The sequence below is a fragment of the Anabrus simplex genome, chromosome 2, assembly GCF_040414725.1.
Source record: "Anabrus simplex isolate iqAnaSimp1 chromosome 2, ASM4041472v1, whole genome shotgun sequence".
In the NCBI taxonomy this organism is placed as follows: Eukaryota; Metazoa; Arthropoda; class Insecta; order Orthoptera; family Tettigoniidae; genus Anabrus; species Anabrus simplex.
The window spans coordinates 216,255,998-216,270,773 of NC_090266.1; the positions used below are offsets into that span (position 1 = coordinate 216,255,998).

The 14,776-nt window shown below is 35.8% G+C and overlaps 1 protein-coding gene across 1 annotated transcript in view; it reads left to right on the plus strand.

Moving 5' to 3' along the window:
* Positions 1-215: 215 nt before the first annotated feature.
* LOC136862756 (ribitol 5-phosphate transferase FKRP) overlaps positions 216-14,776 on the plus strand; it is a 53,925-nt gene continuing 39,364 nt past the window's right edge. Inside the window, exon 1 of the mRNA XM_067138990.2 lies at positions 216-1,067. Coding sequence (XP_066995091.1) covers positions 285-1,067 — 783 coding nt within the window. The 5' untranslated portion in view covers positions 216-284. The remainder of the gene's footprint in view (positions 1,068-14,776) is intronic.

The following is a 14,776-nucleotide window of genomic DNA, read 5'->3' on the forward strand; positions in this document are numbered from 1 at the left end:
TAGTGAATGCTGTAAAAAAAAAAACAATTTCCTTATTGGAAAACTCGAAAATATAATGCACATTTGTGCGCAATTTCTTTTCATTATAAAAAGTCTTTGAATAACTTCAAAGCATCACTATTTTATTTATGTTTATTCTGTGGATTCGTAAGGGGTTTGGATGACATTCATTCATTTATATCCTCTTTGATATTTATTTTAAAAGGCTAGCTCGGGCTAGTTTGAAGTTTAAAGCCGGGCATTTACAAATAGTAAACAATGTAAAATGTGCGTCGTTTTTGAGTATGACAATAGCCCCGATTAAAAAGATGCGTGTCCGAATAATTAAAGTAATCGCAATTTTAGTTATTGTATTGAACGTTCTAGTGTTATACTATATGTGGGGAGCTCTGCGAAATTTTCGTAATGATAGCACAGACTTGCCAAATGGAAATATGAAATCTGGGAAAAGTGTGCCTCTACCTATAGTGGGTGACAATTTGTTCCATACATTGATCGAAGAGAAGGTGACTGTTGTTATACGTAAATTTGAACATTTTGAGAATGATGTTACCGGTACGGTGGAGTCTTTCCTTTCTTTGCTTCCTAATATACAGATAGTTATTGTTAGCGATTTTCTTCCATACCCTCCAATCAATTTGCGGACTTCCAATTACAGTATCGGACGTGTTAAAATGATAAATCTTCAGTTACGACTGACAAGTTCGAATAGTGAAAGAAATCCACTTCTTCATGTTCACACAAGATATATTCTGTTCGTCCCTGATTCCACAAGAATCACTTCTGTGAGAACTTTACATTCCATGTTGATAGAGCTACAGAAACAACCTCAAAATATAGTGTCAGCTGCCTTGTCAAGCACGAAATTTGTAGACTGCTTTAAAATTAATACTAGTATTAGGGAATGGTTTATTCAATATAGTACAATTGATGGAGATGTATGTGATGCAGTTAAAGGGAAACAAGTGTTACTTGTTGATACTAAGACTATAAAAAAATTGCCAGAAGCATTTATGCTTCCTTTTCCTGATGCATTTTATATCCAGACAGCTGTCCAGAATATTAAGGTATGAATTAAGGTTTTGGTAATTTATTTTCCCCACTTACTGTTAATTTGGTTTACTTTGAGGCTATCATCAGCAAACTTTACATCATTTGTCTTCAAGAGTTTTTCTCTAACATTGCTTGTTGCAATGTGAAATGTGGAGAATCTAGCAGAAATGCCTCGATACTGTGGTATAGTGGGGTACTGTGCTACTTTGTTCTGCAAACTTACTGCCGTAAAGACGAGCACAGTTTGCAGTAACTAACACAGTACCAGTTATGATTTGAAATTCTAATCTTTCTTGTTCTTCATTCTCATAATTCATGGGAGATGAATGAAATTTTCCTTCTGCATACTATGAGAAAACTTCCAAATGTTCTCTAAACTTTTAATTATACCTAACTTGTGATTGTTTCTCGATACCGATATATTTGCTGTAGCATGTATTTCTCCATCTCCCTGCCAACTTATTGAAGTTTGAATAGCCTCATTATAATTTAGACTTTATAAAGGTTAATACGATAAATTTAGCTTTTCAGTTTGTCCGCACACATTACATTTTCGGGTTAACAGAATGCGTAGTGAATTTAAAAATGTAAAAGCACATATTTGGTAGGAATAAACTGCAAAATTAATTATACAAAGTGACATAAAAGAATATGAGAGATTACTCTGTAAATCTCACAAAAATGATAAGAATCTTGAAAAAGGAGATATTTTAGATGATATAATCTTACCTGAAGAAGACTGAAAACAGAGTTGCACCACCTTCATACCCAGCTGGAAAATAAATTCTTCTTTATAATGTACTAATATACACAGCATGTTTAAGAATTAACTTATTGTTATGCAGTATTCAAGTACTCGTAGCTGCTGAACTGATTTCAAGTTATTAAACGTAAACATTGGTGGTTTCACAGTAACAAATAAGGACTCCTGTACTTCTTCTGAATTCTGCTTTTTTGTAGTACTCTGTTGGTATACCGGTACTCTAGTGGGGAAGTCAGTGTTCTCCCTAGGACCTTTTTAATGGGTGTAAATTCAAACATTTTAAAAATGATGTTACTGGTACAGTGGAATCTTTCCGTAGTGAATGCTGTAAAAGAACAATTTCCTTATTGGAATTCTACAGGACGGATGCAATGACTAATCGAAGCTGGGCTGGACCGAACAACGAACTGAGGAGTGCTCTGAACAGACTGGCCTTACATGGTTTCCATCACATACATGCCATTTTTACTGACCGTCTGGCTAAAATAACCTAGTCATATGCCAGTTACATAATATAAATAATAATGTTACTTGCTTTACGTCCCACTAACTACTCTTTTACGGTTTTCGGAGATGCAAGTTACATAATATTAATACATATTTGAGTTGTTGGGTGCTCCAAATTAAAACGTAAATATAATCGGGAGATAATGGGTTCAAGCCCCACTGTCGGCAGCCCTGAAGATGGTTTTCCGTGGTTTCCCATTTTCTAACCAGGCAAATGGCGGGGCTGTACCTTAATTAAGGCCATGGCTGCTTCCTTCCACATCCTAGGCCTTTCCTATCCCATCGTCGCCATAAGACATATCTGTGTTAGTGCGACGTAAAGGAAAAAAATCGTAAATACTGTAAAACTGTATATTTAGTTATCTTCATTATTTTCAGCAAAACTGCATCAATTACATCGTAGTTTAAATGTTTAGCTTGACTATCGCGTAGTGTCGTGCGTGAGTGGTGTATGGATTAGCTTGGAATTGCATACGAGTACTCGATTCCGCATGACGTTACAAACCCATATGGCACTCCACAGCAACTGAGTGATAAGCCCGGGAGTTACATGATTATGAATGAGCAGTAGTGCAGTAGTTCCAAATACTCTTGCGTTTTGTTCGTGATAATAACACTAAAATAGTTCAATTTTGCAGTTAATGTTTACCGGTCTGATATTATTGTTAATACCCTGATGGAGATAAATTGAGATTTTATTATATTAATTTTTTAAGTAGAATTCCCTGCCCGGCTACTCATTCCTGCCACCTGGCTGATGAACATTTCTGGGGAAATCACTGGAAGTAATCTGATTTTTCCACAGTTGTGTTGCATATCATCTCTTGAAACTACCGAACTAAGCTGTTTACATATTTTGAAGCCAATAACTAAATTTGATTTTGATAGTAGGATACCAAACTATATTGATGCTACTTGATCTACCCTAATGTACCATAATAATCTATTCTTGGCCAGGGGCTTGTTATTGGCTTAGTCGCCTAATGATAGGAATATTCAAACTTATTATACCCAGGTGAAAGTAGAGATATTAGTTACTGGTGACACTACACTTCAAATTCAAAATTATGACTTTACTATCATGTCATTGTTGTCCTTTACCCATGATCAGGAGATGCCTTAGAAGAGTGGGGTTCAGAATGAGGCACAGTCAAAAATATAGGTAGGCCTAGGCCCATTTTTCAAAGATTTTTTTTTACAAGTATGTTTTACTCCTGTTGATGATGATGATGATGATGATGATGCTTGTTGTTTAAATGGGCCTAACATCTAGGTCATTGGCCTCATTTACCCCTGTTAAAGCCTAAGTTATTACACTGATACGTTTTGGTGAATCACAAATGAATGCACTTGTCGCTGTGTGTCATTTTCAGAAATTACTATGGAAAGGGGTCTTGGTAGGCTATACTCTCCCTTTCCCAATTTTTCAGAAGTTATAGTAATACTATACAGTCAACTGAGCAAGTTGGCCATGCGGTTAGGGTTGCTTAGCTGTTAGCATGCATTCGGGATAGTGGGTTCAAACCCTTCCATCGGCGGCTCTGTAGATGGTGTTCCATGGTTTCCCATTTTCAATGTATCTTAATTTAGGCTAGGGTCACTTTCTTCCCATGCCTAGCCGTCACCATAAGACCCATCTGTGTCGGTGTGACGTAAAAAAAAAAAAATTGTTAAAACTACACAATTGAGCTTGGTTCAGAATAGAGAGCTGCAAAATAGGCCACATAAACAGTGTATATTCGGCCAGTCAGAGAGCAACAAGCAAGATAACAGATCTGGCCAAATGTTGAAACTTTCAGTTGTAACACCTGATGTAAGCTGCATAGGATATTAGCAGGCGCACGGATGTTTCTCCTTTACAGAACTGAGCAAAACTAGGAGGAAATTCACATTTCAACTTCCTAAGTAGGTTTACATATGTATTATATGGAACAAGTAACGAAATACACCATCGTGCTTTATTTCTTACATTGCTGTAATGGATGCAAAAATTCCTTAACCTGGTCAAGTATGCAGTCTGCATGACATGAACATTTTGCATGCTGCCTACAGCGCACATTGTTCCAGCGATTCAAGTTTTCTCAATCGATTATTGCAGGTCTCTTGTCCGTATTATTCAAGAAACATGTTAGCCAACCTAATATTGCCCTTCTGTAAGGGTCAAATCTGAATTATCAATTGCCAGACGGAGTGGCTCAGTTAAGAATAAGAATATTTATTCACCATTGATCATTTACATGAAATAGGTTTTGTCATCCAATACTACAGTATTATTTCTACTGTCTATTGGCCTATACAGTTATTAAAAGTCAATATTAACAGTTTTCATTTCTAAGAATTCCTTTACGTCATAAAATGGATTTTCCAACATCCAGTTATACAGTTTTCTTTTAAAATTATTGATGGACACATCCTGTGCAGAGAATGGTAATTTATTAAAAAATATTATACTATTTACTTTATGTGAGGTACCGGTACCTGTTTTCACAAGTCTATGTCTTGGGAGTCCGACTCGTTGGCTGAACGGTCAGCGTACTGGCCTTCGGTTCAGAGGGTCCCGGGTTCGATTCCCGGCCGGGTCGGGGATTTTAACCTTAATTGGTTAATTCCAATGGCACGGGGGCTGGGTGTATGTGTTGTCTTCATCATCATTTCATCCTCATCACGACGCGCAGGTCACCTACGGGTGTCAAATAGAAAGACCTGCACCTGGCGAGCCGAACCCGTCCTGGGATATCCCGGCACTAAAAGCCATACGACATTTCATTTCATTTATGTCTTGGGACATCAATATTACCCTTATTACGAGTATTGTGTTGATGGATGTTTTCCCTGATGGTAATTTCATTCAGATGGTTTTTAACATTTAATAATGAGATAAAAATATATAGATTTATAACTGTTAATATTTTAAGCCTGATAAAAAGGGGACGACAGTGCTAAGAAGAACCAGCTTTACACATTACACGAACAAGCTTCTTCTGTATTAGTAATACATTATGGACATAAGATGAATGTCCCCACAATAGCAGCCCATATGAAATATGGGACTGGAAAAGTCCAAAATACGCCATTCTCAAATAGTCTGTTGTTACTAATTCCCCCAATTTCCACGTAAGATATGAGACCCGTGATATCTTTTTACAGGCATGATTGACATGTACTTCCCAGCTTAATTTGGTATCAGTATGAATATCCAGTAACTTGACTGACTGAATTTCTATATTATTGGACAATCCTAACAGAATATGTTGGCTTTCTGAGCCGGATTCGATAAGTTCAGTCAGTCCAGTGGCATTTGAAGATGTACATACCGTATTTGCTCGCATATAACTCGCCACCATGTATTACTTTACTTTACTTTACTTTACTAAAGTAAAATGAAGTGTATCCTCCTATTCAATACATAATATAATTCCATCATTAGATGGAGTAATCAAATTCAAACATGTTTTGACTCATTTGAGCCATCTTCAGTGAAAAAGAGGGGGGGGGGGGTTGAAGTAATTTACATAATACAAGCTAAAAATGTGCCAAAAAAGATAATGAAGGAACAAATGAAAAAACAAAAGAGAGACATGACAGAAATAAAAACAGCACAATATACAATATTTACATCATCATATGGAGCAATAAACAACTCGCTGCGATAAAATTCAGTGAAAACAGAGGTTAATACAAAACATAATTGAATCTAAAAACTGTATTAACCTAAGAAGAAAAGAAATGAAAACAAATGATACAGATGGAAACGAACAGTAAGTGCACATAGCAAGGTTGCGGACCTCTTAGTCGACAAAATTCTGGTTTTATAACTATTCAAAACAGGATGAAATCACTGTGTCGAAAATTCAGGCCAAACGTCTGCCTTTGTAGAAACACCATCACATCAAATCGCTAGGAGGGGAGCGAGGGCAAAATAGCTTGAGAAATCAAGCCTGAGATAACGCGCAGACGAAATGCACGTGACAAGGGAAGGAAAAACACCAATGAAATTTAAAACTTTAGAACAGCAGCATTCTCTATTTCTTCTCAATCTACCAGTCCCATTCTCGATTATTGTTTCACAATATTGGCTGGTTTGTTTGTCTTATTTTAAAAGGTCGGTAGGGCTGGGACAAAAATGAAGTTGTGTGAGAAATTTGGGCTGATAAGTAAAAAGTGTAAAATGGGTGTGAAGAAAGCTTAAATCTACGGTGTTTAGAAGGTGGTTGTTCTTCCCAAAATGTATTGAACTGGGAGGATACACTTAATTGTACCTAGTTGTAAAGTGAGAACCGTCAATACGGAATGCTTCTAATATCTTGTAATGATTCTAATATCTTGTAACCATGTATACCTCGCGCCCCGTTTTTAACATTTGAAATTGCAGGGGGAAAAATCCCCGCACATAACTCGCATTAATTTCTGGCATCATAAAGACATACAATACGTACACGAAATAAAGTTTGGGTATTCCGTGGACATGCCCCTATTAAATATCGGGACTGTACCAATTGCTGTTACGGTACTTTTTACATGATATATACAAGGAAGAGCTGCATTTCTTTCTACCTGCAGAACGGTAACAAAAATACCTAACTTGCGAACCCCTGCCCCCAGGCCACATAGTCACATAGAATTCCCGACCGACAGCTCTGTTACTATGCTCTTCAGCATATTTTATCACTTTGGGTTTAAACCCAGCCGTGTAACTCCCATGTTTTGCCATAACTTAAAGATCGACCTACACAAGAAAACTTAACTGAGAAACAACAATGATTATAAGCTATAAATTTAATTTTTGTTCTCTACTGAAGTGCAATTATAAGAAATAAATTGACAGAGGCTTCAACTTTTCAATATGATGAACAATGACATGTGAAGACAGAATACTGGTAACCTACTTGTCGACAACACAACAGATGAAGGATACCTCATACTGTGATCATTTGACTGCCTGGACAGGGAAACACTCCCAGTTTACATGCTCAGCTCTGCCGGACGTATAGCGATAAGCATATTGAAAAAGACGGAAGAGTGAGAGGGATGGCTGGGTGTCAGTGACTGGCTAAGAATGCGGTCCACACATTTGGACGACAGTCCAGAACATTAACATTAACATTATTATTATTATTATTATTATTATTATTATTATTATTATTATTATTATTGATGTTCTGGACCCCACAGCAAGATGCAAGACTGCTACTTGGTGGTAAATTACATCTGCTGCCATTGTCATTGCTGATAATGTGACCAGCACCATCGTTGCGGGTAGGTAATTGCGCAAGATTTCTGGCAACACGAATGATATACTTCCGTGCATTATTGACCTTATTATAGAGGTGAACAATTTCATGGTCAATTTCATTCCTATCGTTTATTTCAAACGTGTTCAAATTTTTATTTATATTCCAGGAGAATGTACTGTAATCTAACTTTATGTTGTCCAAAGGAAAAGATGGTTCTTGAAAACAAACCCAGGAAATATTAAAATAATAAGTTTATGATCAGAATAAGTACATTATGAACAGTAAAATCAATTGGTCTCGACTCCTTTTTCACCCCACTGCCGTTAAGTTGTTTTACACACACACACACCCCCCCCCCGAAAAAAAGGCGTGTTTCTTTATGTTTAAAGGAGATTCCAAATACCATTGTTCACGTCTGTTACCTTCAGTTCTCAGATATAAGTGTCCCCATAAAAGAATTCATTTTTTTTCACTTCCTTTCACACTCCCCCCCACCCTTAAGTGAATTTCCCGTTAAAAAATACTTGTTTCTTTAATAGTAAAGGATCTTCTAAATACCAATTATCACGACACTAACATCTTCAGTTTTTGAGATAGGCTATGTGTCCTCATAAAAGGAATTCAACTCCTTTTCACCCCTGCCCCCCAAGATGATTTCCCCACAAAAACGTTTTTTTCCTTGGTTTTAAAGGAGATCCAAATACCAATTTTCACGTCTGTAACATTTTACGTTTCTGAGATATACTGTAGGCTAGATATAGTCTTTCTAAAAATTCACTCCAATTTGTCACTCCTGTTTAATCCCCATTAATTGGATTTTCCAAAAACAAAAAATATGTGTTTCCTTATTTTCAAAGGAGATCCCCAATACCAATTTTCAGGTCTGTAATATCTTCTGTTTCCGAGATATAATTATCCTCATTTAATACATTCAACCTCTTTTTCACCCCTTTTTCATCCCTCCTATTGGGATTTTCTGAAAACAAAGAATACATGTTTCTTTATTTTTAAAGGTGAATCTAAATACCAATATTTACATCTGTAAACTTTAAAAGTTTTGAGATATAGATACACTCATTTTAAATATTCACCCCCCTTTTCATCCCCCCCCCCCATTATTTGGGTTTTCCACGAACAAAAATGCACATTTGTTTATTTTTAAAAGAGATCCCAAATACCAATTTTCAGATCTGTAATATCTTCCGTTTCTGAGATATAAGTAATCTCATTAAAGGCATTCAATCCCTTTTTCACCCCTTTTCACCCCTCCTATTGGGATTTTCCGAATAAAAATACTATTTCTTTATTTTTAAAGGACCGAGCTCGATAGCTGCAGTCGCTTAAGTGCGGCCAGTATCCAGTATTCGGGAGATAGTAAGTTCGAACCCCACTGTCGGCAGCCCTGAAAATGGTATTCCGTGGTTTCCCATTTTCACACCAGGCTAATGCTGGGGCTGTACCTTAATTAAGGCCACGGCCGCTTCCTTCCTACTCCTAGCCCTTCCCTGTCCCATCGTCGCCACAAGACCTATCTGTGTCGGTGCGATGTAAAGCAACTAGGAAAAAAAAAAAAGAAAAAAAATTTAAAAGGAGATTCTAAATACCAATTTTTACATTGTAAACTTTTGAAGTTTTGAAATACACTCATTTTAAAAATTCACCACCCTTTTCACCCCCCATTAATTGGATGTTCCAAAAACAAAGAAATATGAGTTTCTTTATTTTTAAAAGTGATTCCAAAAACCAATTTTCAGGTCTGTAATATCTTCAGTTTCTGAGCTAAAAGTATCCTCATTGAAGGCATTCAACCCCTTTTGACCCCTCCTATTGGGATTTTCCGAAAACAAAAAAATCGTGTTTCTTTATTTTTGAAGGAGATTCTAAATACCAATTTTTTACATCTGTAAAATTTTAAAGTTTTGAGGTATAGATACACTCATTTTAAAGATCACCACCCTTTTCACCCTCCCATTGATTGAATTTTCTACAAAAATAAATAAATACGTGTTTCTTTATTTTTAATGGAGATCCCAAATACCAATGTTCAGGTCTGTAATATCTTCAGTTTCTGAGATATAAGTATCCTCATTAAAAGCATTCAACCCCTTTTTCACCCTTCTACACCCCTCCTATTGGGATTTTCCCAAAACAAAAAATACATGTCTCCTTATTTTTAAGGGTGATTCTAAATGCCAATTTTTACATGTGTAAACTTTTAAAGTTTTGAGATATAGATACTCTTATTTTAAAATTTAACCCCCCTTTTCACCCCCTTAGCGACAGAATATCCAAAAATCCTCCCTTAGTGAGCACCTACATTGTACTATAAATGTATCCTCAAAATTTCATTTCATTATGTCCAGTAGTTTTGGCTCGGCGGTGATTAATCAGTCAGTCTGGACATGTTCTTATATATATATATAGACTAGCAGTTACCCGCGGCTTCACTCGTGTGGATTTTGTTAAGTAATAAAAGTAATCGTTCCTTGGTACTGTGCTATGATTATTATCTGAAAATCCCTAAAGTATAGACATTCACCGACAAATTGAGTTTCATTTACCCCGGAAACTCTTTGTAAATCACGTTTGTGTTATTGCCTTTTGGGGCTAAGATGACCATGCAACATAGAACGGTACATATGAGAAACAGTCTTCTCTCAAATCGAAAAAGAAAAATGTTTTTTTTTAAAGTAGACTCCAAATATCTATCTCCACATCATAACACTTTCAGTTTTTGAGATAGGATATAAAAATCCCCGTGAAAGGAATTTAATCCCTTTATCGGTCCTTCCAATTTTCCGAAATGAAAAGGAAATATATGTTCCTTTACTTTTAAAGGAGATTCGAAACACTAATTTTTGCATCTGTAAAATCATCAGATCGTGAGATATAACCATCCTCATTAAAAATTATTCACTTCTCTTTTCACTTCTTTTCACCCCCTCCCCCCGTTAAGTTCCTTTTCCGAAAACAAAAAAGTACGTGTTCCTGTATTTTTAAAGGACTTACCAAATACCAAGTTTCATGTCTGTAATTTGTTAAGTTTTTGACACATAAAGTAGATATACCGATACTTTTTTCAAAATTAACCCACTTTTTCAATTCTTTTCAACCCCTTAGTGGATTTTCCAAAAAAAAAAGTACTTTTTTATTTTTAAAGGAGATTCAAAATAAAGTACCAAATTTCACGTCCGTAACATCTTAAGTTTTGAGATATAAGTATCTTGCTATTGGCTTTACGTCGCACCGACACAGATAGGTCTTATGGCGACGATGGGAAAAGAAAGGGCTAGGAGTGGGAAGGAAGCAGCCATGGCGTTAATTAAGGTACCTACATCCCCAGCATTTGCCTGGTGTGAAAATGGGAAACCACGGAAAACTATCCTCAGGGGTGCCGACAGTGGGGTTCGAACCCACTATCTCCCGAATACTGGATACTGGCCGCACTTACGCGACTGCAGCTATCGAGATCGGTAGAGATATAAGTATCCTCATAAAATGAATTCAATCTTTTTCCCTTTTTTCCACTACCTCTCCCATTCAGTGGACTTTCCGAAAAAAAAATGTGTTTATTTTTAAAGGAGATTCAAAATACCAACTTTCACGTCTGTAACATCTTCAGTTTCTGAGATATAAGTATGCTCTTAAACAGAATTCAACTCCTTCTGTACTTATTTTCTCCCCTCGCCTTCTCCCACAAGTCGATTTTCCAAATTAGTCTACATGTTTATTTTTAAAGGAGATTCCAAATACCAAGTTTCACGTCTGTAACATCTTTATCTTTTAAAGATATAAGTATCCTCATACAAATAATTCAATGAATATGAAGTGGATTTCTGAAAACAAAAGATGTGTATTTTTTTTAAAAAGAATATTCCAAATTTCACGTCAGTAACATATTTTTTTAGATATAAGTATGTTCACAATAGAATTAAACGCCTTTTTACCCCACCCCCGTTAAGTTTATCCCCCTCCCCCAATGCATGTTTCTGTATTTTTAAAGGAGATTCCAAACACCAGTTTTCACCTCTGTAATCATCAGTTTTTGTGATATGCTTCGCTACGGTATTATACTGAAATTTATAATTGAATGGATATCGATTTATATATAATCCGTCAAAATTCGAGATCTGACTCGTTTTCTGAGAGATTACGGCAAGTTCCCTCCCATTTTTCAATCTTTCTTTCCAGCAATCGATTTCGTACTTCCCGGGCTAGGACCACGTATTCCACCTGGTCAGTTCAGTCCCTAAATATTTGCCATCTTTTCCTATAAGCATTTTTAATATGGATCAAATTCTTGAGGAGATTCGGCGTGGTGTCTTCTTGGGTGCCTTGGCAGTACTAAACCCGCGGCCGGACTGCATTTGTAGTCATTACCCGTCCAGACCCGTTTCCAGCGCGGTCCGCACATTTGACGACGGTCCAGAATATTATTGTTGTTATTATTATTATTATTATTATTATTATTATTATTATTATTATTATTATAGATGTTCTGGACCCCACAGCAAGATGCAAGACCGCTAATTGGCGGTAAATTCCATCTGCTGCCATTGTCATTTTTGACATTGTGACCAGCACCATTGTCACGCGTAGGCAAGTACGCGGAATTTCTGGCGATACGAATGACATACTTCCGTGCATTATTATAGAGGTGAACAATTGGACAGTCAATCTCATTCCTATCGTTTATTTCAAATGTTTTTAATTTTTATTTATATGCCAGGAGAATCTACTGTAATCTAAGAACGTTCTCCCAAGGAAAAGATGGCTCTTCAAAACGAACCTAGGAAAGATTAAAAATGATCGGTTTATGATCAGAATAAGTACATCGAAAATCCACAACCTGTTTCCAGTCATTCGACAGGGTCAGGAATGGAATGAATAAACAGTAAAATCAATTGGTCTAACCTCCTTTTACACCCCACCGTCGTTTGTTTCATTCCCCTCCTCCTCCCGCAAAAAAGAAAAGAAGGCGTGCTTCTTTATGTTTAAAAGAGATTCCAAACTCCATTGTTCACGTCTATAACTTTCAGTTTTGAGATATAAGTATCCCCATAAAAATAATTAACTTTTTTCACATCTTTCACACTCCCCCCCCCCCCAAGTGAATTTTCCTGCAACAAACTCGTTTCATTAATAGTAAAGGATCTTCTAAATACCAATTATCATGACTTCTTCAGTTTTTGATTTATGTGTCCTCATGAAAGGAATTCAACTCCTTTTACTCCCGCCCCCCAAGATTCCCCCCCCCCCCCCCAAAACGTGTTTTTCTTTGATTTTAAAGGAGATCCAAATACCAAGTTTCACGCCTGTAACAAATATAGTTTTTATTAGATGTAAGTATTCTCATACAATTAGGTCAATTAATTTTTCAATAAATTCACCCCCCTCCCCCCTCATGGGATTTTCCGAGAATACGCGTTTCTTTACTTTTTAAAGCAGATTCCAAATATCAAAATTTCACGTCTGTAACATCTTCATTTTTGAGATATCAGTAGCCTAATTAAAAGAAATCAACACTATCTTCAGTCAGTTTTACCCCCCTCCACCCAAGTGGTATTTCCGAAAACTAAAAATACACGTTTCTTTATTTTTAATAAGATAAAAAATACAATTTTTCACTTCTGTAACGTTAACTTTTTTTAGATATGCTGTAGAAATTCTCATTTTAAAATTTCACCACTTTTAGTTCCCCTTAAGTGGAGTTTCCAAAAACAAATCACCTATGTTTCTTTACATTTACAGGAGATTCCAAATACACAATTTTTATGTCTGCAACATTTTACGTTTCTCAGATTTTCTGTAGATATAGTCTTTCAAAACATTCACCCCAGTTTGTTACTCCTGTTTAACCGCCATTAATTGGATTTTCCAAAAGCAAAAAAAATACATGTTTCTTTGTTTTTAAAGGAGATCCCATATACAAATTCTCAGTTCTGTAATATCTTCAGTTTGAGACATATGTATCCTCAGTAAAGGCATTCAACCAATTATTCACCCTTTTAAACCCCTCCTATTGGGATTTACAGAAAACAAAAAAATATGTGTTCCTTCATTTTTAAGGGAGATTGTAAATACCAATTTTTACATCTGTAAACTTTTAAAGTTTTAAGATGTAGACACACTTATTTTTAAAATTCACCCCCCCCCCCATTTTCACCCCCCATTATTTGGATTTTCCAAAAACGAAAAAATACCTGCTTCTTTAGTTTTAAAGTAGATCCCAAATACCAATTTTCAGGTCTGTAATATCTCCAGGTTCTGAAATATAAGTAGCCTCATTAATGGCATTCAACCTTTTTTTTCACCCTTTTCCACTCTTCCTATTGGGATTTTCTGAAAACAAAAAAATACATGTTTCTTTATTTTTAAAGGAGATTCTAAATACCAATTTTTACATCTATAAACTTTAAAAGTTTTGAGATATAGATACACTCATTTTAAAAATTCGCCCCTTTTAACCCCCCCCCCCATTAATTGGATTTTCCGAAACCAAAAAAAAATATGTGTTTCTTTATTTTTAAAGGAGATCCCAAACACCAGTTTTCAGGTCTGTAATATCTTCAGGTTCTGAAATATAAGTAGCCTCATTAAAGGCATTCAACCTTTTTTTTTTTTCACCCTTTTCCACCCTTCCTATTGGGATTTTCCAAAAACAAAAAGCACATGTTTCTTTATTTTTAGAGGAGATTCTAAATACCAATTTTTACATCTATAAACTTTAAAAGTTTTGAGATATAGATACACTCATTTTAAAAATTCGCCCCCTTTTCACCCCCCCCCCATAAATTGGATTTTCCGAAACCAAAAAAATATGTGTTTGTTTATTTTTAAAGGAGATCCCAAACACCAGTTTTCAGGTCTGTAATATCTTCAGGTTCTGAAATATAAGTAGCTACATTAAAGGCATTCAACCCGTTTTTCACCCTTTTCCACCCTTCGTATTGGGATTTTCCGAAAACAAAAAATATGTGTTTCTTTATTTTTAAAGGAGATTCTAAATACCAATTTTTACATCTATAAGCTTTAAAAGTTTTGAGATATAGATGCACTCATTTCAAAAATCCACCCCCCTTTTCACCCTCCCATTAATTGGATTTTCCAAAAACAAAGAAATACGTGCTTTTTTATTTTTAAAAGCGAACAAAAGTTCCAATTTTTAGGTCTGTAATGTCTGCGGTTTCTGAGATATAAGTACCGGTATCCTGATTAA